At 44.5% G+C, this 26,303-nt stretch overlaps 3 protein-coding genes across 3 annotated transcripts; 2 read left to right on the forward strand and 1 right to left on the reverse strand.

Moving 5' to 3' along the window:
- Positions 1-726: 726 nt before the first annotated feature.
- Positions 727-3,133, forward strand: LOC142992110 (zona pellucida sperm-binding protein 3-like). Its single transcript, XM_076142406.1, has 8 exons — positions 727-1,232; positions 1,328-1,446; positions 1,656-1,759; positions 1,877-2,054; positions 2,180-2,297; positions 2,385-2,467; positions 2,558-2,787; positions 2,967-3,133. The coding sequence occupies exons 1-8, from the start codon at positions 738-740 to the stop codon at positions 3,026-3,028; spliced, it is 1,389 nt and encodes a 462-aa protein (XP_075998521.1). The 5' UTR covers positions 727-737; the 3' UTR covers positions 3,029-3,133.
- Positions 3,134-4,654: 1,521 nt separating this feature from the next.
- Positions 4,655-26,303, forward strand: mapk8ip2 (mitogen-activated protein kinase 8 interacting protein 2). The gene is made up of 14 exons (XM_076142310.1): positions 4,655-4,913; positions 12,959-13,064; positions 17,893-18,129; positions 18,234-18,312; positions 19,244-19,447; positions 19,860-22,116; positions 22,226-22,434; positions 22,854-22,929; positions 23,553-23,725; positions 23,845-23,954; positions 24,041-24,163; positions 24,410-24,480; positions 24,572-24,670; positions 25,369-26,303. The coding sequence occupies exons 1-14, from the start codon at positions 4,849-4,851 to the stop codon at positions 25,439-25,441; spliced, it is 3,882 nt and encodes a 1,293-aa protein (XP_075998425.1). The 5' UTR covers positions 4,655-4,848; the 3' UTR covers positions 25,442-26,303.
- Positions 9,338-11,420, reverse strand: LOC142992120 (gastricsin-like). Its single transcript, XM_076142420.1, has 9 exons — positions 11,365-11,420; positions 11,098-11,239; positions 10,845-10,962; positions 10,556-10,674; positions 10,277-10,476; positions 10,032-10,148; positions 9,777-9,924; positions 9,591-9,686; positions 9,338-9,502 (listed from the first exon to the last, which is right to left on the reverse strand). The coding sequence occupies exons 1-9, from the start codon at positions 11,418-11,420 to the stop codon at positions 9,338-9,340; spliced, it is 1,161 nt and encodes a 386-aa protein (XP_075998535.1).

Raw genomic sequence — 26,303 nt, forward strand, 5'->3', positions numbered from 1 at the left:
ATTTGAAGTTACAGAGAATAATCTTGCTGCTTTCCCAGATTTTCTTGGTTGGGTTTTTTCAAATTTGAATGCAAATATAAGGTAGTAAGTTGCAGATAGAAGAGAATAACTAAGTATCGTTAGGCCATCCTTCAAACTTCGATAAAACTTGTGATGTTTAGCTGAATCTGGCTGGGGCGATTATTTGCGGTCTTTGACAAAATGAACTTTGGTAAAGCACATTTTGACATGTCTTGTTCAGGGCAGGAAGCCCTAACCTGGAGTCAGCATAACCTCTCCTGGTTACTATTGCCTGAGTTTGGTTTGTCATTTAGATAAGCTTTTCAAGGTTGCTTGAGTACTGTTTGTGAAATGAATACTCAATTTGAAAATAATCTAAAGATGATGTTTATTTCAGTTTGTATATTACCCTTTAAAATGAATGAGGACAGTTTGTATGTAAAGTGATTGTTTTACTTTTACAATCTATGCTTGTATTATCCAACAAGTTATGCACTGGAAGAAAATGATCCTTCAACAATTAATGTGAACATGTATGCAGATACCTTTGGTGTCATAACTATTCATCAAATACAGCAACAGCTATTTGATTGGCTAAAGTTAAAACTCCTGAGGTCAGATGGGTTAGGGCCAACAGAAGGGGTGGGAATATCAGGAAGTAAACAGACTCCTGTATTATAAAAGTAGATGCACATTTTCCACCTACTTCACAGCAGATCACTTGTTGTTGTGGAGCCATGGTGATGAAATGGACTGCTGTGTGCCTCATGGCACTGGCCTTGCTTGGCAGCTACTGTGATGCTCAGTGGAGTGATCTCTACAAGTTCACACCTAGATACCAGAAGCCAGCGCAAAAACCAGCACCACCACCGCCGCCACCTCCACCACCTCCACCACCACCTCCACCTGCCAAACAGGTGCCACAGGAGCCGCAACAGGCAAAGCAAACATTTGAAGCTCCACTTACATGGAGATTCCCTGAAGATCCCAAAGCTGAACCTCAACCCGAGGTGCCATTTGAGCAAAGATATCCTGTTACTGCTGCCAGTGTGTCTGTGGAGTGCAGGGAGACTTATGCTCATGTGGAAGTTAAGAAGGACATGTTTGGGACAGGGCAGGAAATAAATCCATCTGCTCTTACTTTGGGAAACTGTGGTGCTGTTGGACAAAACAGCGTGGCTCAAACTCTAGTTTTTGAAACTGCACTACAGGACTGTGGTAGCAGATTGATGGTAGGCATATAGAAATTGTAGTAAAATTTTAAAAAGATGAAAGTTTGAAAGCATTTTAAAGTTGAATAAATTTGTTATATTTATCTCTTTGCCAGATGACAGACGACGCACTTATCTACAGTTTCAGTCTGAACTATTCTCCCGAACCTTTGCCTGGTGTCCCTGTGGAAAGGAACAGAGCTGCTGCTGTATTCGTGGAATGCCACTACCCAAGGTGTGTAGAGTTTGAATAATATCGATGTAAGAAAATTGAAATTGAAATTGAAATTGAAATTGAAATTGAATTGAATTGAATTGAATTGAATTGAATTGAATTGAATTGAATTGAATTAAATTAAATTAAATTAAATTAAATTAAATTAAATTAAATTAAATTAAATTAAATTAAACTACGCTGCAGTTGTCTGTATTCTAATCATCTAGGAAGCACAATGTGAGCAGCCTGCCCCTGGATCCTCTCTGGGTCCCATTTGCTGCAACCAAGGTGGCAGAAGAGTTCTTATACTTCACCCTCAAACTAATGACTGGTAATCAAAATAATGACTATTATTTTATTAAGGCTGTTTCAAATTGCTTATTTTCATTAAACCACGATAAAGAACCAAGTATTTAGCAGCATTTGTAACATTTCTGTATTTACACAGCTGACTGGCAGTATGAAAGGCCAGTGTACGGGTACAACCTGGGAGAAATGATTAATGTTGAGGCTACTGTCAAGCAGTACTTCCATGTGCCCCTCCGTATCTACGTGGACAGCTGTGTGGCCACTGTAGCACCTGACGTGAACGCCAACCCCAGATACGCATTCATTGAGAATCATGGGTAAGAGTGATGGGATAACTGAGATGATTCTAGATTTACAAGGCATTTTGCTTCTATCATATTATCACAAACACCAAATCTTTTTCACCCGCCTGTAACCTGATTTTGTAAATGTTTTGTTGCAGATGTATGGTTGATGCTCGGCTCACAGGCTCTCAATCCAAGTTCATGGTTCGCACAGAAGAGAACAAACTCCAGTTCACATTTGAAGCCTTTAAGTTTCAGGGTGTAGAAAGTGGCTTGGTGAGAATCAGATTGAATATTTTCTGCCATGCATCAAATACAGTGCAATCAGCTCCAACTACAACCTAAAACCAATTATTCTTATAGATCTACATTACTTGCCATCTGAAAGCATCTTCTACTGCTTATGCCATTGATACTCAACATAGAGCTTGCTCCTATGGCAATGGGTGAGTTTTTCTACTTGTGTATGTGTGTAACTACACAAGTTGGATTGGAATTTATGTGGTATTTACCATTTTATTTCTCTTTGTCAAAAGGTGGTCAGAAGCCAGTGGAGTTGATGGAATTTGCGGCTCGTGTGAGGACCATGGACTTCCTGCTGCGCCTGTTGCTTATGCACCAAATCTTCCTGACTTATCTGTCTCAGGGGGTTCTACAGGCAATACCTGGGCTGCTCCTGGTTCTGCTGGTGCTGCACCCGTTGTCTGGAGTGGTGCTGGTTATGGTTCGTCTGGTATAAGGAAGACCCGTGATCTGCAAACTGCTGGTAAGCCACAATCGAATAGTAACAAATTGAAACATTTGTTAAACTTAAAGTTCAAATTTCAAAGACATCTGAAGGTTAATAGTTTTAAAATAGTGGGTTGCTTTGTTCTCTATTCTTGGCTTTGTTGTAAGTTACAATAGTGACTCATTAATACATGACGACTGTCTTTGCTTTTTCAGTTTTCGAATGGGAAGGTGATGTCAGTCTGGGTCCTATCCCCATTAGAGAGACGAGCGTTTAAGTCAACATCCTCAAGTCAGTGACATTCTGAAGAAACATTACCAATGTTTCACAACTGTGTTATTACAATTCTTGATAATGCTTCAGTTTAGACAATAAAAGAAACCCTGCGTTCCATTCAAATGTGCTTCAATGTTTTATATAACAAATTAAATAAAACTAAGAAAACATGGGTCCTAAAGCACAACTGGATCCATGATCATTAAACTGCACCTCTTACTTGTCCAGATATCGTTACTCAAATTGATTGCAATGAAAAAAACAAAAACAAGCAAAGTCTGCCTAATTATCTGCAAAGACCCAGCACACAAAATATAACATTTCCATTTCTCTCTTTACTGTGCAGTAAATACAGCAATCACCACCGACTGCCACTAAACAAACACCAAAACAAAACAAAAACATATTTTGAGAGAAACAGATTCGTTTTAGAACCCTGCATATATACAACATTGACTAGATGGAATAAATGAAAACACAACACACACAGTAGTAAATAAAAACACAGTCATAATGAATAAAATAAAGTAGTAAAAAGACTATCGGGCAGAGTGTTCTCTATCAGACAGTGAGACTTACATGCAGCTCTCATGTGTTTCCCCTCCATTTCTTTACAACTTGCAATCTTACAATTTAACGCTAACGAGGGAGAACAGTGCGCATGCGCGTTACTTTTTGTTTTGAGCTCTCACCCAGGTTTGAGCATGTACCGCCCCCATGTGAAGCAGTCAGGCCACTACATCAGCGAGGCACACCGTTTCAGCACCACGGGCCGTGAACAGCTTCACTGTACACATTCATTTTTGCATCCTGAATTATATTTTACATGACTGCACCAATCTTGGAAATCCATTATCCATCGATTAGTCACATGATCTACTAAGATAAAGCATCTATACTACCGGTGGTCATTATATTGAATGGATATCTGGTGGGGTGATCTTGTGCAAAGCTTCGCAAATGGTTGAATATATTCTCTTGTGCATTTTATCTGCTTAATTGTTTTTTGTCATCTACTTTGTGTGTATTGATCTATTGGTTCATATACAGTTATATGCCTGCTATGCCTTGTTGTAGTTTGAAGTTCAGGATGAGTGAAAGCACAAACAATGATGGATCCCCTGTAATCAAACACTAAGCAACAACCAGTATTAAGTATTCCTTTAAAAGCAGCAAAAGAACAACAAATGGAACTACTAGATTTCCCCCAACTTCTCCTGCTGCTCGTTTGAAAGCATTCAAAGCTTCAGTTAGTGTTGTTGTGTGTCGTTTCCTTGTAGGAGCCTATAGGCTGCCTCTGCCCACAGCCAGTCAGGCAGGGCAGGCTGCTCATACGGTAACGGCGCTGACGTTACTCGCTCTCTCATCCACACCCCTCCTCTGCCTCTGCACTGCTGGCCCCGCATCTGTCGTGTCACAGGCAGCATCACGGCGGCAGGCAGGCAGGCAGACATTTGGCGAGGAGAAACTGCGGTTATAACGCTCCATCCGGACGCATCGAGGAATACTAGGGATTGCGTCTTGCGTCTGCGTCTCTGATATATAATCCCTCCATCCCCCTTGTGTGGATAGCTGACTGCAGATTTTGATGGTGGTACATGTGATAGGTAATAAGGTTCGTCTGATCCAGCTCAAGGGTTGCGGCCAGGGGGCATTTGCGGGGCCGCGGAGAGAGAGACAGAGACAGAGACACAGAGAGAGAGAGACACAGAGAGTAAGACAGAGACTGAAACTGCGCCCGTCCTCTGCCCTGTGACCGTGAATGGACAGCGCTCCCCTCCGTGATTTTCTGCAGTCGCTCTGAGTCATTTGTGGTCGAAGATGGCGGACAGGGCTGAGATGTTTTCCCTATCCACCTTCCATTCCCTCTCTCCTCCCGGCTGCAGGTAAGACGCGTCTGTGCGAATACGATGCGGGGCGATGCGGGGGACATGAGTGGGGGAGGGAGAGGGGTGCAGGATGAGGTGGGGAGGACGCAAAGACCCCCCCAAAAAAATCACGCAGGCCTATGAAGTGTTTTTGGTGACTGCAGTAAAATCTCCAGCCATGAGTGATAATAGATATTTTGAATAACCTGCTATAGGCCCGTTACTGCCTCCTGCATGCGCCCGTAGGTGCTACAACAGCTGAGCAATGGGTGTTTCTTGTTTGTGTTTTGCTTTGAATGCCTCAGAGCTGCTGCGCACGGTGAAGGCAGCGTCTATTTTCCTTCCCTCCCCAAAGCCATCCTACCCTGTACAGTGTGGAGGAGGTGGACAGTAACGGAGCAGGGAGGGCAGACGGATGATCATTATCAACCGCGACATCCACGGCTGCTTTGCGCATTCTCTGTGCGAGGCCCACGCCCTGTCGAGTTAAGCCGAGGCAGCGACGTGTTGCGGAATCAACAAAAGACATTTTAAAATCACATCTATTATTGTTTTTAAAACGCGCCCGGCCTCTGCGACACTCCAGCACACAGACACATGCCTCCTCGTCTTGCCTATAGTGCACTTTTGAGTGGGATTCTCCAGAAATCGATAAGTTGTGCAGCAGCAGGGCAGCGCTCATGCATCTATACATAATTCCCCTGCTGCTGGATTCTCTCTGTAGAGGCTGAAAGACATGATTGGGTTTCAGGTTGCAACATCTGTGTGTGATTTTGGGAAAGGAAACTGTAGAGGCTGCAGCAACATCCAAGGCCTGGTGGTAGATGGGAAGTGGTGCTGCTGTTATGAGGCCTGATACTGGTGCTAACAACACCTGGTTACTCCTTTATCACTCTCCTGCAACACACACTGTGAGCTGTTATGCTTTGAGTCAATGAAAGTAAAGCTTTGTGTGTTAAATCTTTATCAGGGCATTGAGCTCATGTTATAGGACAGCATTGACTCTCTCCCATATGTCCACAATGCAATCTAATCAGCAAGTGAGACACAGGGAGACAACAACAGCAACAAGCAAAGTCCTTACTCACACATTTCCGTATAAATAGAACGACCATTGACCTTCACATAACCAACATTTCTCTTTGTTATCGTCATTTTTAATTAACAGACTCTGGCAAACAGCCTAAGCCGTTTTTAATTGTGACAGAGGGTGTGTGTGTGTATCTTTAATTTATGCATTATTTTGACCCAGTGATAGGCTGGGTAAAGCCACTGACTCAGACCAAAGAGGCAATGTGAGGAATATGCGCTTGCATCACCCTCCTAATGGGAAGAGGGTGGAGGCCGATCGGTTACATTGTGTTGTTTGGGTGACGTGAGAAACAATACAAGGCGTTTTTTAATCAGAGATGTGTCCATAACCTACTGTAGCCACAAACTCAAGTGTGCCCGTGTGTGTGCATGTGTATGTTTGGTATGTATGGATGAGTGCAGAGGCTGGGTTTTCAATAAGGGCCAGCTTTGGATCAGATTTCACAGTACAAAATATCAATAAATCTTGATTGAATAATTTATTAGAACCATCTGCAGATGAAGAAGTCATATTTGTGGGACTATGTCTCAGTGAAATGTATGCAGTGTTCATTTACGTGCCTGCATATGTCTCCCATTTCTAAATGCTTGAACTTTTGTCTCTGTGTGTGTGTGTTGTGTTTATGTGTGACTGAGGCCACTAGTAGCGCGGTGGTGGGTTACAGTAATCTGCTTTATATAACCTAAACACTGGTTCCAACAGGGCAACATAATCTGTGAGAGCTCCTGTTATTTGTTTGTTATTTGCTGAGGCAGCAGTCTTAATGTGGGCAGCCTGTTTGAAGGTCGTTATTTTGGCTGCTTGGTTTATGTAGCAGAGTTTTGTCAATATTTTCGACCAAAATATCCAGTCTATGATCTTCACAGTCGTGCGTCTCTTCTTGCATTGGATTCTTGCATGATTAGCAGTCAGCGTTTCACTTTTGGCCCTCTGATTCTTTGAAGTAATGCATAGATTGTGGGTGATGGTGGTGGTGTGTATGGTCACCATGAGCTAAGAGGCTTAAATCAAATACAGATTCATTTTAGCTTAAGCGTTTCAGCTCATCCCCCTGCAATCTCTCTCTCTCTCTCTCTCTCTCTCTCTCTCTCTCCCCCCCCCCCGTCTTTCTCCGTACAGCCTTTACCTGCCAGATTTGTGTCTACGGTTCTTTAAATCCATCCACATCAACATTAAGTCATATTCTATGAGCTAACTGTTGTATCATCCCCACTTCAGCTTCAATGGCGTGATCTTCAAGCCTGGCTCAGACAAAGACAGGAGCCAGCGCTTCTCATTACTTTAAATGGATGACTCATGTGTGTGTGCGCGCTTGGGTGTGTTTGTGTGGTGTATGTGTGTCGACATCACCAGAGATGGATCGCTGGTGAAAGGGCCGGGACATCGATCGTGCCAATGATTCAGAAACAACCCCACCAAATTGTCCTTGGCCATTAAAGATGATGTCACCACGAGGCAGGTGGCGCTGGTCAAAGGGGTGCGTTGCTCAATGAGGCATAGGGCCGTTTATATTTTCAGATAGGAAGCGATGTTAGTGTGTGTGCCTGCATGATAAGCACAGATGATTGCTTGTGCTGGTTTTACACTGTCTGGTCTGGATCTGACAGGATCAGAGATGACGGAGAGGAACAAATGTGGGCCGGAGAGATTGAGAGAGAGAGAAAGCTCAGAGAGAGGGAGGGATGTGTTGTGTTGACGCTTAAGTTGCAGAGTTGAGCCATTACTGCATGACCAGCAACATTAAAAGCAAATTTTGTCCTGATTTGTTTCCATGATCCTAGATTCCCATCGTTTCCCCATCTGTGTGCCGTCATTTGAAAGACATGGACTGAGAGAGGGCGTGGAGCTCAGTATGGCGTGGCAGCCACCGCTCGCTTGCTCTGACACGTTAGGCAGACATTAAATGTTCTCACTTCAGTGCTCGCTGAATCTCACTGGTGTCATATTAACTGCATCTGCTCTCACGTGAAAGGGATGAAAGCAGATGTTTCAGTATCAAGGTATCATCACATGGCTGTTTGTGACCTGATCTCCATGATCTAGCCCCTTGAACCCCTTTCACCTCATCTTAAACATAAGAATCTCTTCAGCTGGACACTTTTTTGACTGGAGATGTTGCAGATTTTTCAGACAGTCAAGAGAAGTGTGACAAGTTAGAATGTCGATTTTGAAGGAAAAACAAATAGCTGCAACATGCTTGGCTTAGAACTTATCAGTCGACCTGCCTAAGACAAACCTGCACACTTGGGTGAGGCGTGTCTGTGTGGGTGTGGGTGCCGTGTGTGCTTCAGTGAATGCCTGATGTTTTTGGACGTTACCTCTTGTGTAGCGTGTTTGTGTGTGTGTGTGTGTGTGTGTGAAGCCTCTCACAGATACACGCTTATCGGCTCTCACAGTTAACAGGGAAAATGGGGGCGCAGTTTGTTGTGACATGCTTTGCGGAGCTACAAGAGGGCTGCAACAGTCAGCAGATAAGCACACAAACAAAATGGAGTCTGTAAATACGGCAGTGGAAGGGATCAATGGAGGAGGCCGTGCTCGGAAAGAACGCCGTGTTCATCTGGGGATTTATATCACATGTACGTTGAAATATAGCAGCATATTGAGGGCTACATTGAGTGTGTGTGTGTGTTGAAGTTTCCAGTTTCATTTTGTTCTCCAATTTTCACTGTCCCTCGATCCAGCAAGGGAATCATGGGATTTGTTTGAACTCACTGTGCTGACAGCTGCCTTGGATACAACTGTGCTTATGTGGTTATTTTCCATCATGAATCACACATACACACACATACACACACAAACTCACACACAGAGCATCCCTGAGGATCGAAAGGATAAGGAGCTTATTTGTGATTTGCAGGTTTCGGAAAGTAACTTCCCACTTTAACTGATATTAAATTGTTTTGGCAGCATGTCTTTGGGCTCTGTAGAGGTGTCGGTGCTTTGTAGTCACACCCAAGTTTCAGGTTAGGCTTATTTCATATTGTAATTAACATACGGCCTCATCAAGAAGCATACGCATGCATGTATGAGTTTTGATTGCCGGTGTATGACCCAGGATTTAGTGTAATGCTCTTTTAAGAGGCCACATATTATTGGAAGTAATCAGTAATCGGATTCGCGCTCAAGCACTCACACACAGATACAAGGTTAATTATTAAGGGATAATTGTCTGAGATGTCCTTCAGCCTCGGCCATGTGCTGCCATGATAACAAGAGCTAATTAGGAAGGATGAAAAAAAGGCTTTTGTAAGGCGGTCAAGCATCAGATTTAAAGAGTTTACGGCACATAATCTCAATGATTCATTTGACAGGGGTTCACAGAGGCGTTTGGTTACACGTGTGATGCTTAGACAGCTGTGGCAAAGCCCACGCGGTTGTTTGTGCGGTCATAGACGGAATAGTACTCCTTGAGGAACACATCTCCAAAGATCCACAGGGGCTGGCCGTTCTGAGAGGGCAGGTAGGTGGGGGTGATGTCCACTGAGCAGAACTCGTTTCCATTCTGGTTCTGCTGCAGGTGGAGACAAAAGACGTTGAATGTGCATTACCCTCAAATTCCTCTCATTCAGCTGGCATGACATAACACACACTTAAGTTACCTGGACGACGTAAGCGGAGGGGGACAGAGGGAAGGAGACACCACTCATGACAAAGCTGAGAATCGGCAGGTCGTTCCGGTCGCAGTTCACCTCATACTATAGAATAACGCAACAATAATGTAAATACTGCTGTTCTAGTTTTCTTCAAGATGACTTCAGCTCTGAATGTGTGTGTGTCTGTCTCACCATTCCATACTGGTTCTGCTGGGCCCCAATATATTGCATAAGAGTCCCCAACATATGGCCCGGGGCGGTCAGCGAGGACGTTCCAGTGTCCACAATAGCTTGACAACCCTGGGAGCACCAGCCTGTCTCGTGACCACCAATCTGGAATCTGCAGAGCGTCAAATGTGCCATATTTGTTACTCAGGAAGGAAATAAAGACTGAAGCTGTGTTTTGATGTTTCTGCTGGAATCGGTGAGGTGCGAAAGGATCAATACCCGTTAACACCGATCTGCCAATAGGTCTGAGCAGTGACAGGAGTCCAGCGGATTTCGCCCAGGTACTTGGTGTCGTCCACACTTCCAAAGGACAGCTCGCTGCCCTGCTGTCCTCCCCTAGACCGGGCAACACACCAAACCGAAACTCGTCACCTCATTGTGTCATTGTGCCTTTGTACTATACTGCACATAATAACCAAACAGCACATGTAGTTACTACTCGACAAAAGTAATTTTGGTCGTGCCTGGTAAGATAGAAAGCAAACATGTTGCTGCCCAGCAGGTTCTGAGACATCATGTTGTCCATGACGGGAGTCTGTTGTCCAGCAGAGATGGTCGGGTAAGACAGACCGAGGATGCCGTCAAACTTGGCCACCACAAAGTTCTGGCCAGGCTCGTTTGTGCTCAGACCGATCTCCTGTCTGGTGATCTCAATCTCGCCAACCTACAGGATCCATTCATGTTATTCGTGTTATTTTCTTTACTAGAATGGTGACAGTTTTTAAATCAGTGCTTTGACTCACATTGACAGTGTCAAAGCCAAAGACTCCGTAAAGACTCCCGGCTCCATAGGGCAGATAGAAAGTCCGACCGTAGTTAGAGTAAGTGGAGGATTGACGGGGGTTGAACTTTTTGTGTGTGTCTGAAAATTGCATGAGCTGGGATTACCTCTTCATGGCGGATAAACACTCAATTAAACCTTCACAGCATGACATCAATAATTTGTTTGATTATTAGACCTTAAGTGCCAAAACGCCTGTTCATGTAATTACGTCGGAGGTGGAATTGCAATGCCTGCGGGTTTGTACTCACTGCAGGCCTGAGTGTTACAGTAGATGGAGTCCACCCACAGGTTGGCAGAGCCGGTGTCAAACAGCACCTGGAAGGACTGGGGGGGAGTTCCAACACTGATGGCTCCATAATAGGTGGTCTGATAAACACAAATGTCAGATGTGCAAAAAGTAAGAAGCAAAGAAAACAGTAATCAACAACCAGTAATGCTGCAAACAGACTATCTGACACGTTCCTTTTGCGTGTGTATGCAAAGTTAACTGGGTTTCCGTACATCGGCGTAGTTGTTAATGTACATGCTGGTAGAACCGGCAAACTGGTCTGTCTGGTACTTGAGAGCTGGATCCTGGTAAGGCAGTTCGATTCCTTTCTCTCTCAAGGCCTCGCGTATGGACTTGTGCTTCAACAGAGGGACCCTGAGTGACACAAGGCAAACACACAGACGAGTTACAGCTTTAAAACAGCTTTGACTACTATTTGCTTGAACAATGAGTCGATCAGACAATTCAAAGTCAAACACATAACAGAGAATTTTGTTTACCTGACGAATCCCTCTGTGAGCACCGCACACACCAAAACAAGGACAAGGCACTTCATGGTCCCTACTGTACACAAACGCCTCGTAGATGGACGCGTCTTAACTTGGAGCTGAGCAGGTCTTATATATGGTTGGTTAGTCCCATATCAGCTGTACGGTTATCAAACACTCGGCCCTATCAGATGGAGACGGGGGTGACCCTCACTGCCCGTTTCTTAGGCTCCACGTGTTTATTGTTATTGGCTGCCAAACAGCTTTTCAATGTGCACATGCAAAACCACTTAGTATTAACATTTTAGAACAATAACATGTCATTTAGTGAAGTAAAACTTAGGCTGTAATGTGTCATCAAGAATAATCTATTGTCAAAATAGAATAATTAATGTAGGAATGGAGTTTTAGCAGGAAATAGAAGCTTCAATGACAGACCTGCACAGAGAACATAATCATATTGCTGCATGACAATTACAATATAAAGTAGTCAAGTGTTAGTTTTGTTTTTTTGTGAGTGATTCCCAAACAAGTCTGCCTGTTGCTGTGACGCAGTCTTCATCCACTTGGATTTACAGGTCAACATCAAGGTCAAGCTTAACAGTTTGCCTGCCACTGTAATGTTCCACAAAGGGAAAGAGATATGCTATATCTCGGCTTTAATATCAGCGGCAGCTTAAGCACACAGTTTTATCAGAATGTGTTATTCTTTCCGGGATATGATGACTTTTTATAGTTTTTACATTATATTACAAAGATTGTGCCCAATTCTGTTTCTTTTTTAGGCTACTTCCACTTACTACTCTATAATGTAACATTCACTGTATCCTTTATAAATAAGAATCTGTAACAAGGCTTTTGATGAGCTTCTTAGATCGGTTTTTAGTTTTGCATCATGTCCTGTTTTGCTCTGTGGGACCAATGACATTGTGTAAACAGGCCGTGTGATGTAAGCCGACGTCCACAGGTAAATGTGGAGTGTCCTTTTCTTTGTAGGAGAGCTGCAATGCAGCATTTCCCTAAACACATTGCAAGCCAACTGCTGTAGAAAAGAGAGCTTGCTGAAACTAACAGGGGGAGATGAGATAGAGGCTAATCAAGAAAATTTAAAATTCAATGGTTCATTGCACACACACACACACACACACACACACACACACACACACACACACACACACACACACACACACACACACACACACACACACACACACACACCGGTGCTGTAAATGGATGATTACAAACTCTGGTGCAAGAGGCTGGAGGATTCACCTCCAAGTATCCAAAGCTCATAGATTTATTGTTTATAACTGAGGTCATATGTTTAGAAAATCTGTTAAGTCTTGATTTATTAAGTTGATATGATATTATTAAGGTGTGACTGTAGGTTGTTGTCATGGAACAGAAGCTGTGGATGTTTGTTGTGTGCCTGTGTGTGTGTATGAGTGCCCAGACTGGCAGTGACATGCAGTAAGTTACAGCAGGTTTCCCCAGGAATAGAGCTCACTGTGTGGGCATAAATCAATGGGAAAGCCCCCTCTCACACATTCACTGATGCTGTTATTTACTGCGTGTAGTGAATATAATGTCTCTTGTGTATTTCCAGGCCTTCCCACGACATCAGCCTGGAGGAGTTTGATGATGAAGATCTCTCTGAAATCACAGATGACTGTGGGATTGGCCTCAACTATGACTCTGACCCATATGAAAAGGTGAGGCAGTCTTATTTATTTATTGCTTATTGGACCGCAAAGTGACTGTATGCATGCATGCCTCATGAAGATGACTTGGAGTAAGATTATTCTTTTAAATGTGTGAAACATGAAATGAGAGTGACAGAAGAAGTCATGTAAGTGTTGAGAACTGATTATCTGCATTCGGCTTTGTTATGTAAGCATCCTCATGTTTACCTACCAGCATTACACTCATTACAGTAATGGACCATCAGCTTAGGAACACGGAAAAACACAGATATCTGAGCAGGAACAGAGGGGATTATTACGCACCATAAGGTGGACTCGCACTGGTTTGCTTAGCTCGACATCAGATATGTGCTTTAATAAACAGCACAGCTTTGACAAACTCCTACAACCAAACAGCACTTCCTCCAAACATCCTATCTCTACATGAGTGTTTGGATTCATTATCTTTGTCATCCCACCATGTTCCACCAGCAAACAAACAACCAATATCTCATAACTCTCTCTTTCGCTCGTCCCTCTGTCTGTCTGTCTGTCTGTCTGTCTGTCTGTCTGTCTGTCTGTCTGTCTGTCTGTCTGTCTGTCTGTCTGTCTGTCTCTCTCTCTCTCTCTCTCCATCCTGTGGGATATAAATGTTTTATGCTCATGGCGAGGAGCCACGGTTGCAGCAGAGGGTGGGTGACCCAGTGCAGTTTGCTGCTATGCAGAGACACCCCCCACCCTCTGTCTCTCTCACTCTCTCACTCTCTTACTCCCAGTCTTCCCTCCCTCCCTCCCTCCCTGTGTCTTCCCTCCCTGCTATGCAGAACGTTGCTCAGAGACGATGCTCAAATTCCCTCATCCCTTCGTCCTGCCGCCTCTCGTCTCGTCACCCCCCTCTGTCCTTTACCAGTGCGCTCGCTCTTCCTCTCACTTCATTGCTGAGATGACGAGAAATTGGGGATTTAGCTCAGGCAGGGTTGCATCTGACAGTTAAGCTTGTGGTATAAAGAGCCTGGATTGGATGTGCAAAAAGACAGAAATATAAGATGAATCAGGACGCTTTCACTCTCTTTCCCACATGTGCTTTAACACACGCGTGCACACACACACACACACACACACACACACACACACACACACACACACACACACACACACACACACACACACACACACACACACACACACACACACACACACACCTAAGGCCCTGGCTGCTCACTTCACAGACAACAAATTACAGAGCAGGGACAGCGTCGGCCGTGGTAAGGTTACATCATTGCCCGCGGGAAATAATCTTGTTGACATTGGATAGACACACGCACACACACACACACACACACACACACACACACACTGGATAAGCAAAGGCATAGGCGAGGGGTGCCCTCTACTTGTGCATTTCTGAATGTGCACAGGTGAAAGAAAAGTGATTCCATACACACTTTCTTTGATGATGTGTCAGGAGGGTGGATGACACTTTGCCATGTTATCATCAGCAGTCCCTCCCTCGCTTGCTTCACTCTATTAATGGCGGCAGAAGCTTACGGCTTTCATGTCAATATCATGATGCGGTCATATCGGACAGTTTGTCTTTCATCTGAGCAGTGAGATTATCCCCTGGCCACAATCCACAACTCTCATTATTTCAATTCGTTATGGGGATTGAGTCTTAATCTGCATAACCCTTTAGATGACTAAATTTGACCTTTGTGACAGGAACACAATGAGCAAATACAAACAGGCACACAGAAGAGAGCGAGTGTCTCTGATGAGCTCAATTGCAGGTGAAATGCCACCATGCTATGGCGGTACTGGCTCAGGATGTGAATCAGGGGTGGGATTAGGAAGAAAAACAGAGTGCGTGTGTGTTTATATGAGACGGTCACAGTCGTGCCTTCTTCTGCAAGTTTTTCTGTACATGTTATGTTGATATGAAATGAAATGTCAAGGAAAAAACAATGTAAACACTACTCTTCACTTCCTGTCACTCTAATATCCTCCCCCCTCTCCCCGGAGCCCTGATTGAACACCTCGCTCACATGCATAATTTAGTATGTGACAGAGCGATGGAGTCTGCGTCTCAATTGGGGCACTGCTTTCAGATTAAAATGTGGAAATTTTCAGGGGAATCACTTAACTGATAGATGGAGGCTATCATACACTAGGTGGTCTTGATGAATAGGAAAACTAATCAACACACTCTTACACAGGGATAGAAAATCTGGCGAACATGCTTTAAATGCACACACAACTTACACTTACAACGCATCATTGTATAAACAAGAAATGTGTGCGATGCATTTGCGTTACGTAGCTGATTCTTCTAGACTGGAGCTACATGTAGCTGGAGCTCTTTTATTTTTCACAGAACCACTTGTGTTTTCTACTTGAGCACTAATGGCATTGCAGTTGTAAATGAATCCCATCCATCACGTCAGCCAAAGTATCCTGTAAGCCCGGCATGTGATCACAATCTGAGGCAAAGTGGATCAGAGAAATCTATAACAATCAACTCACAGGGATATTTGGCTGCTCCTCTACGTCCTCCCTGTGTTCTATGGTCCCATTCCCTGTCACATCGTAATCATCCTCCTCCAGTTCTCTGGGAATTATGAGCCCCTGGTGTCCTCAGCAGATCTCAACAGTCTTCAGCCATGAAAAGCCCTGAAATCAGTGACTATCTGAGGGCCACATTTTCCATTTTGGTTAGAGAATTATCAAATGTATCCATTTTCAATACTTGGAGTGAGGATATTGAGAATATATTTCTTATTCTCAAACTGCATAACATATTCTATTCTGTTCATATTGAGCTTTTCTTCAATAAATTGCAATGAAAACACTAACAGGTCATCCAAAAGCCTCTAAGACTCTCAAACACTCTGATGTCAATAAATGGAAATAGCACAAGTAAAATAGAGCAACCATTGTTAAAGTAACTCTGCTGTGCAGTGCTTTGCTGCCGATTGTCTCACAGTTTGACCAAAGCCTTGTTTCTCCCTGCTGCTTTCTCAGCATCTTCAGGTGAATAGGTAAAATCCTGAGCCACGCTGAACAAGCCCATGTCTGCTAATTAGAGATTTTTTAAAAACAGGGGGGGCTCTGCTTTCACCTGTAACAGTGTCATCTTTATGCTGGTCGGCGTTCAGGGTCACTGAACCAGTCAGGTGATGTTGTCGAGTGGAAATGAATGCATAATTTCTTAGAAACAAGGGGAGCTGCTCATGAATAATGCACGAGGATGTTTATGCATGTTTACCAGCACACTCCTGCATGTGTTTGACTGTGTCTGTGTGGGATTCAAGGAATACCATTTTTACTAATTTGATTTCTGCTGTAAGGGCTCTCCGTGTGTGTGTGTGTGTGTGTGTGTGTGTGTGTGTGCGGTGTGTGTGTGTCTGTGTGTGTGTGCACTGATTATTCATAATGCCTCCCTGTCAGCAGAGGAGAATGCTTGTGTAAGTGCGCTGGGGTGACAGAGGAGACACAGTCACAGTACTGAGTGGGGCGTCCTTGGGAACAGGAGACAAGCGGGATTGATTATCACCAACACACACACATACACACAAACACCCCTCATAGGTACGATTTCTCTTTTTCTTGATGCTGTCTGTTGCATTTGCGTTTCCCCCTTATTAATAAGATAAGATGGATCTCTGGTTGTTTATGCTCATACATCACATCTCCTAAAGGATGGATTAAAATGGGTGCGTTTGAGAGAAAAGGCAACTGTGCTGTTTTGAGCTGAGTATGCACATCAAATGAAAGACAAACACATAGAAAGGCTTCACGCACATGCAGCATGCGGTATACTTCAGCGTCTTCTGGGTAAGATCCACGCCTTTAGATTTGTTGATTTCTTTTGCTATGTTTAAGGAGGGGCTTTACCAGGCATCAGCAGTTTTGTGTGATATGGACAGACAAAAGCTTGAGCTTGGACGCCTCCATTAGACACTGCACTGCAGTGACCAGGCCCACAAACTGCTGCCCTGTTCACATTTCAAACCCGACACTTTAATCCCTGTGATCTCTGTGCTCAGATCATGACACACACACAATTACATGCACAAAAACATTCACACTGGTCTTGCAAAGTTTAAAAACATTTCAGTAAACCAGATGAAACCGGGGAAATATGCCTGATTCATCTACTTTGATTTAATCCTTTTTCATTGTTTCTCTCTCACACACACACACACACACACACACACACACACACACACACACACACACACACACACACACACACACACACAGACACACACACACACACACACAAATACACACAAACACATACACACACATTTAAAGCCCTCCTCTCTCTTCTAAACAGTCTATATCTGCTCTATTGTTCTAGTGCAGGGTTTCTTTCTTTGCACAGTTGCTTTATTGGAGTGAATTTGCTGTTTCCACCTTCATTTTCTGACCTTAAGCCACAATCACATGCACATTTGCAATCATAGGTGCGCACACACACACAAGAGCCAAGGCTGACATTTACTGCAAACTTGGCTATGAAGGTTTATGCACACAGAGTGGATAAATCAGTTGAGATCTTGCCCACTCTTGAGGGCACTGATATGTGTGTGTTTGTGTTTGTGTGTGTTTCATTCTCTCCCAATTATCAAAGTTCTATTAATCTGCAAGGCCAAAACACACTTGTCTAATCTTTTAAAAGTAAAGTAGATGATTGATGTTGTTCCCTTGAGTTTCAACCTTGCTGTCGAAACAGAAAAGTATTGTGCTTATTATTTGAAATCTGCTGACTGGAGAAAACATAGAACATCCTTCATTTTGTCTTGGCTATGCATCAACTTTCTCTCCCTCTCTCTCTCTCTCTCTCGCCCCCTGCCAGGACTGTCTCATTCTGGAGAAGAGCGAGATGCACCACCCGGTGTGCTCCTTCCAGGACGACTTCCAGGAGTTCGAGATGATCGACGACGAGGACGACGAGGAAGAGGAGGACGAAGAGGACGATGAGGTAGACCCAGATGCGCCCCCGTCACCATCGGTCTCCCCTCCTGACTCCCCTACGCTTGGCACAATCAAAAGCAGGCCCACTACACTGAACCTCACCACTGCTGTGTCACAGGTTACCAGCCTACATATTTATTACTGTAAACAATAGTTCTGTCTATTCTTAATGCTCCCCTTTAATACTTAAATATGAAATCTCCTATGTCTCTTTTCCACCAGGATTCCCTCAACAACAACAGCAGCCTCTCTCCGAAAAAAGGAAGCTGGCAGGATTCTTTGCGCAACCCTACATCACAGGGTGAGAACCGGCTCAGTTATTATCATTAAGAACATAATTGGGTGGTGTAATGGCAATTTTGTACTCTCACTGTGTATTATTATGTATTAGGATGTATTAGTATGCTTATACAATGTGTATCTTACGCTGGCCTTTGTTCAGGTTTTCTCCTGTCCTGCAGAAAACCGGTTGTATCTGGTTTTGGTGTCTGCTTTTGGCCTTAAGGTCATAAAGTCACAATTTGCCCAGTAACAGGGTTCTTCTCACCTTATATGGACATATAGGTTGCAGGCCTAACTGATAGGTTCTGATATACAACAGTGTTTTTCTCTTTGTGGGCCAGAGAGAGCTAGGTGGACATCCTGTGTACACGTATCTCTCCTCCATTTGCAAATGTAAATAAACTTTGCTTACTCCGACAAACTCTGACTGGCCTCTGCTCAACACCGTGGTTGCTTTGTTGATTTCGGCATCCGAACAGTTTCCTTCCACTCCCAACCCCAATATTCAAAAGGGTTTTGGCCACAGCATAGTTATAAGTGTGTTGGTATCACTGACGAGCTGGGAATTGTATTGATTATGGTGGTGAAAGTGTGGAAATATTTTGCGTAATGGGACTTTAAGATGGATTTTTAGTGATTTTCTGAAGTGGCGCCTGTTATTAGTGTGTATATACTGTATGTTACATGTAATCACTTGCCTAATACAGAGGATTACACTATCTGTGCACTGATTCAAACACTGACTCAAATTGATGGAAATGATGTGTATTGTGAAACTTGAACTGATTGGCTAAACAGTGAGATGCTGAAATGTGTTTGAATAGCCCACTAACTGTCCTGTACGATCATAGCACACAGGTTATAATAAGCTTGTGTTTAATTCTACTCATGTCATTATCCACATATTGCGAGTGTAACACATCATTTCAAAATCTTTCCTCATCCTCCAGGGCGTCTGTCTCCAACGCACTCGTGTCTGGAGGACGGCAGCCATGTGACAGGCCAGTGTCCAGCCTCTCCAGTGTCCCAGGCGCCGGGGTCCCAGAGCAAAGGTACTCCCCCAAAACAGACAGGGGAGGGCGGGAACCCCCAGTCCCCTCACAGGCCCCTCCTCTGTGACATGGAGGGCAACAGGCGGGAGAGGCCGGAATACGGTAACAGCTTGGCCATCGTACAGAGCTCAGAGCCTGTAACATGATCATCAGTGTTGTGTAGTTCCTTTGATGTGAAACCTCTAGTGATGTGGTGGTGACTCAGACTTAATCGGTAATATACAAGTTCAGCAAAACATTTTTCCTTGAATCGCTTTGGCAGAAGCAACTGAGTGTGTTTCTAATGGAGAATACTTGCTGAACTTTATATCAATAATGTTCATCCTCCCTATTGGCTCAATTTATTATTTCTTTTTATCTTTACTTCCTAAGTGTCTCCGATCTCTGACCTCATCAACTGTTGTTCATTCCTAACACTTTTGACTTGTCCTCCTCTTTTTGTCTGCTCTGAATTCCTATCCTGTAATTTTCTTCTCTCATGTCCTTTCTTGTTTCTCTACCTGTTCCTCTGCAGGTTCATTTGGTCAACATAAGTCCCAACCGTGCCCCGGTGATGTCACAGAGCCTAAGGCCGACCCGTCATTCCAGAATTCCAGGGTCCCCTCAGTAGACGAGCACTCCCAGTGTTCGGACACAGAGGTGGATCACGACCTCAACAACGGCCACAACCGCAAACACTCAAACCGGTGTGCCACTGACACCTACACAATCACCAGTGAGTCTGGTATGGATCCAGAGAATGACCTCGACCCAGATGGAACCAGTCACTGCTTGTCATCAACTGCACCCATGGCTAACGACGGTGCCGACACACCTTTGTCCGACGAGGATCTGGACAAGGACTTCGAGGTGGAGTTCATGTGTAAGGAGACGTACGATATAGTATGCAAGGAGAATCGCGGATCATCGTATGTGGAATTCCCCTCCATTGAACCCTTTGAGCCCATCTCCTTCTCCAGCTACGTGTCCTCCAGCCGCTCGGATGCTCACGACAGATCCAACAGTTCAGAGGCGACAGCAGCTGAAGCGATTGCAGTGCATGACTCCACCTCTCCATCCTCAGACCCAGGGATTGCAGATATGAACCAGCGGGGCTATACAACCTCAGACCAGGACAAGGGCCTGAGCTCTCCAGGCTCTGATTCTGACATTGAGGGGGAGCTGGAGGCAGCATTTGCCTGTGGAGGCCCCATAGTCTCCAATATGATCTCCTCCATCTCAGAGACAGAGCTCGACCTCACCAGTGATGACAGTAGCAGTGGACGCTCCTCTCATCTGACCAACTCCATTGAGGAGGCCAGCTCACCTACATCAGATCAGGAACTGGACCCGGATACAGAGTTAGAGCAGGACAGTGGCATTGTTGGACTGAAATCATCTCTGCTCCTGGGCCAGCCTGACCCAATCAAAGGAGGATACAGTTTACCTTCACCGTCCCCTTTACCCTCCCCCACTTTAGTTACCCCGTCCCCTGTTGACTCTCCCATCTTGCCCCCTGAGAGCTATGATGATGGGGAAACTATGATAGAGCTGCAGAATATGGCCGATGAGCTGTCCTGTGAGCACCAGGCTGACCCAGATGAGACTCTGCCCCCAGCCCAAAGCTGTGAGGACAGCCTGTCCAGACAGATGGTGCTCCAGATAGAACCAGACCACAGCTTAGAGAGCTTCAAACGCTCCTTCTATCTGCCAGTGGGTCCCAGGCTAATGCCCAGTAATGACGACTACGACGGAACCAGTGAGGGAGACTCAGAGTCAGAGAGCGAAGATGAGCTGAGTGAGAACTCAGATTCACCATGGCTGCTCAGCAATCTTGTCAACAGAATGATCTCAGAGGGTTCATATCCCATCAGTTGTCCTGAAGACTGCTTCAAGAGGAAGGTGTCCATCTCTGATACCATCTCACCATCCTCAGACATCGAAGGAGACAGTTTCAATGATGACGACCAAAGGAAGAAATCGGGGATGGAGGGATTAGAGGATGAGGAAGACAAGGAAGAAGAACAGTTAAATGGTGAAAGAATGGAGATAGGAGAGATGGGTAGTGTGGAGCTTTGCAACGATGAAGCAGTGAAACGTAACGAGAGGTTTGGGCCCTGCCTCTATATGAGCAACCCCACTGGTGACACCATAGCCCCTGTGATTTTGGAGCGTTGTGTAAACAATGGGACAGGAACCCCAGAGTTCCAAGCCTCCTACAATGCTAAAGACTCTGAGAAGAACTTCACCAGCAAGCCATCCAAAAACACAAGACGACAGGAGGAAGACGAAGAGCCAAATAACGACTTAATGATGCTGGAGGGGGGTAAAGATCTGGACTCGCCCAGCTTGAGTGAGAGTGTGATCAGCGACAAAGATGAAGGGCGAGAGACGGAACCCAGGCCAACGAGCCGCTCCTCCGCCTCTCTTGAACGCATCACTGAGGTGAAAAATAGCCTGACATTGGACATCCCCACCGCCCAGACCAACCGCTGCTTCAGCCTCACATACTCCACAGATAACGATGAAGAGGAGGAAGACGGCGACTCCTATCCATTTCTGGATTCCACAAGGAAGCAGTCCTCCTACAGGGGTAGTGACTTGGAGCTTGACAGTTCACCGCCTATTGATCTCAGCGTGCATGATGTTCCGTTATCTGACCAGGACCTCCCACTGTGTGAGAAAGACCTGGCTCTGAGACACACTGAAGACGATGGGCTGGCATATGACTCCATGAAGTACACACTTGTGGTAGATGAGAACACCACGTTGGAGCTAGTCAGTCTCAGACGGTATGAGTTTGTAATTATAGGGATAGAAATAGAACTGTTGGAAAACCTCTTGATGTCGGCTTTGTTAATTAAACATGATATTGAACCTGCGGTGGTGTTCTGGTTTCAGGTGCACCTCAGTTCTGAGCGATGACAGCGAGCTGTCCACGATATGTGATGAAGAGCCCTTAGACACTGGAGATGTGTGCTATGAACGTGGCGAAGAAGAGGTGAGACCAGAACTGCTCAGCTCTTCTGAGGATTCCTCCCCCGAGGCGGACATGCCATTTTCCAAGAAGTTCCTTAACGTGTTTGTCAACAGCACATCCCGTTCCTCAAGTAAGTCCCTGCACGCAAGAGCTATGGATGTTATGTTCTTCAAATGAAAGGGTGTTTTAGCCGTTAGCTTCATGTGTATTGCCCTGGTGGCAGCATAATTGCCAATATAATCAATTCAAGGTCCTTAGAATGAATATATTAGGATGAAGCTCGGCATTGTCAGCATGATGCATTAATATGTGAGCTAAATATGGCAGGAAGCCCACACAAGGCCTATGGGAGGGCTCTGCTTTCCAGAACATTCATCATTAATCAGCACATTCTCTTGGAGATTCTCATTCCTTATGAAGGGTGATTTGCATGATGAAAGGCTTATTACACAGGCTGTCACTGCCATTTCTCTTGACAGAATCACTGTCTTTTACTTTTGCTTCCTCACAGAATGCTTAATACTCATATTGCTGCTGTTTCCTGTTTAGGCACAGAATCATTTGGCCTTTTCTCCTGCACCATCAACGGAGAGGAGAGAGACCAGACACACCGGGCTGTCTACAGGTGACACAACTTCACTTCACAATACACTATTTAATAATGGGATAATGTAGAAGTTATGTAAATGTATGACAGCAAAAGACTGAATGTAACAGATGCTGCAAGAAATGTCACATCCAGCCCAGGTTTTACAGTTATTTTGGGGTAAAACATGACAACAATATTTCTTGCCGGTGAGCCATCAGGGTCACACAGCACTGGAGTGAATCTCTAATGATGTTAAAGAGGAGGTTACAGCTACAGCTGGGCTCCAGGGTGTGCTGTTAATAATCACATCAGCCACCACCTGTGTCTCTGTGTGTGTGTGTGTGTGCATGCCTCCTGTACACAGGTTCATGCTGTGCATTCATAATAACATATTTGATCTAACACCACCCTCCTTCACTAATCATTTCCCCACTCATCATCCTACCTCCACCATCTTGCTGTTTCACCCACCCAACCCTGCCTAAGCTCCCCACAGAGAGTCACCTGACACCCCGACAGATGTGAACCAGTCTGTAGGATCAATGAAGCACTCTCCTCCTCCAGTTTGACACAGATTAGCAGTGCAGATATAGGATGTGTCATGAGGCGTACTGCAGGAGATCTTAAATGATTTTCCTTCTCTCTGCTGCCCCCTGCAGATTCATCCCCAGACATGCAGACGAGTTGGAGCTGGATGTGGATGATCCTTTATATGTGGAGGAGGAAGAGGATGACTACTGGTACAGAGGCTATAACATGCGAACAGGAGAGAGGGGGATTTTCCCTGCCTTTTATGCCCACGAGGTCATCGGTCAGACTAAGGACTTGTTGGGTGAGTGGAGAGACACTTGATGACTTTTCTCTCGGAAGTCACTGACAAAGTTTGGTCCACGCAAACGACTGAAGAAGCTCTCTGTGTTTGTGTGCTCGTGTCTACACTCTAACCAGTAGGAATGAAAAGAAACCCGGCATGGATTGAAACTTTCAGCGTTCAGTTTTTGGGATCAGTTGAGGTACCTTATCACCAAGGAAACGGTATCCTCTGCGCAGCCATGCAGAAGGTAAACTAAGTGCAGCCGGAGACATGCGTATATGTGCGTCTGTGCCTTAAAGGGATCTTTGCTGAAATCACTGTGTTTTGTTGTAGATTGCGATATCGAGGAAACGGACGGTACACGTGCGGCCTCCCTCTCTGTGCGAGTTAGAGATTAGTTTGCAAGGAGTCAAGCTGATCATGAGCCTGGAGGATGAATATGACTCCCTTGATGAGGTAAGTCCAGATCGATGAACAGATCAATAAATCCATAACCTCATTAACTGACCCATTAACTGTCCCTTCAGAATGCTCAACTTTTGACTGTAATATTTGCGATTAAACCACGGTGGGAACTTAACAACACACATACACACATACAGTATACATGTGGGTACACTGTGTTAAAATAAACAGATGCAGTGAGTTCTGAAGGTGATCATGATTTCTTTTGTCCTTGTCTGCATCTTTCTCCATCTTCAGTTTGACAGATGCAGTCACTTCTTCCAGATGAAGAACATCTCCTTCTGTGGATGCCATCCGAGGAACAACTGGTAAATGAATGTACAGGTTTTGCTTCATTTCTTCAGCGTGGAGCGTGCCAATCTGACTGGCTTGCGCTGTCTCACGTTTATCTCTCCCCAGCTATTTTGGTTTCATCACCAAGCACCCGATGCTGAACAGATTTGCTTGTCACGTGTTTGTATCCCAGGAGTCAATGCGACCTGTAGCAGAGTGTGTTGGGTGAGTCAAGATGATAATATATCTTTCCTTTCTGAGACATATGTGTGAGTATATGGTGTAGGTGTTAAATTGCATCATGTGTCTTTACCTTTAACTCCTCTTTCAAACATGTCCAAAATCCATCTCCTCTGTCCAAAATATGTACATAATTGTCATTAAATGAGCCTTCCTTGTCCTTAAGGTGTAGATAGACAGCTGAGCCTCATGCCTAAGGAGTTACTACCAATAATCAGAGCCTGCCAATATTGTTTTAGACATCGCAGAAGAGAGAAAAGATTGTTGCGTTCAAAGTCCTAAGCCAGGGCTTATGCTGGGCAACGTCTTTCTATACATATATAGTGTTTAGATAAGTTTAGATAATGATTGCAGGCTTGTCTGAATCAACCATATTGGGTTTAAATTATTAACTACGCTAATAAGTCACTGTCTCTGGATAGAGTGAGTGTGGGCGGAGTATCATGTGGCAGATCTGTTCTGTCGGAATGGCTGTCATGTCTTTAGCTGACAAAAAACCCATCCAGTGAGCGTCGTTTCTATATTTGCACTGGACTTGTGTTTAGGTTCCGCTCTGTCTGTTTGCACTAAGCATACCTCTGTTGACAGACAGAGCATGAAATGCCAAATCTTACTGTCACTGTAGAGGATTAGACATGGAAAGCTGGAGTTTAGTCACATCGGTGTGTCTGCTCTGCCCGTAGACGAGCCTTCCAGGAGTACTACCAGGAACACCTGGAATATGCCTGCCCCACTGAGGATATCTACCTGGAGTAAGAAGCATTACCGCGATGACTACCTTCTTTCTCTTCACCCTCGTCTACAGCTTGTATTGTCATCAGGTTTCTCCACCAGAGGGTGCTGTCAAATGGGAGCCTTCAATGTAAACTACTCTCCTGTATTCCTTTAACACTGGGATATTCTATTAATTTCTACTGTATGCTAGGCATTTTGACTGATTTCATTCATCTGTTTATTTCCATCTTCTGGATGGATCGATTGCCTGTTTCTTTTTGTCTTTTTATATGATCTAAAACTAAGTCGCTGAGCACCAGTTTATTTAAAGGTTCCTCCTTTGAAACAAAAACAATATACCTACTACTGCTGGTTCACTTTTCAATGCATGGCTAGTAGGGTTATTGCAAACAGACACACCAAGAAATACACATATCCCAACTGAATGGCAAGCAGCTCAACAATCAATAAGGGAATGCTGTAGAATTGATAAGTGGGAATTTAATGAAGTGTAAATATGTACTGTCGATAATTGACAAATTTCTACTGATAGTGACAGTGGAGAGAGTAGAGTTAACTGTCCTTGGTCCGAGCTTACCCCTGTATTGCATACAAGATGTAGTGTGTGTTGTAAATACATGTATAAAACGTAGAGACATACAGGCGCCTCATCCCAACTATGTAAGAAACACTTAAAGGCAAGAAAAGCGGAGAGGGATTTTTGCTGTGGGAATTAGTGAGTGAATTCTAGGAAAGGATATGATGGGATGAATTTTTGAACGTCAAAACAGCCCCGCAAATAGTTTATTCAGCTTGGGTAGGTTGCAGTAAACTGTCGCTACTTCTGAATATGACAGCTCCATTTTATTGTTGTCCAGGTCCACAAAGTTGCACCGGGCTGCTG

Source organism: Genypterus blacodes, unplaced genomic scaffold (genome assembly GCF_046128005.1).
Source record: "Genypterus blacodes isolate CSIRO-AG114 ecotype Tasmania unplaced genomic scaffold, CSIRO-AGI_Gbla_v1 ptg000021l_1, whole genome shotgun sequence".
Classification (NCBI taxonomy): domain Eukaryota; kingdom Metazoa; phylum Chordata; class Actinopteri; order Ophidiiformes; family Ophidiidae; genus Genypterus; species Genypterus blacodes.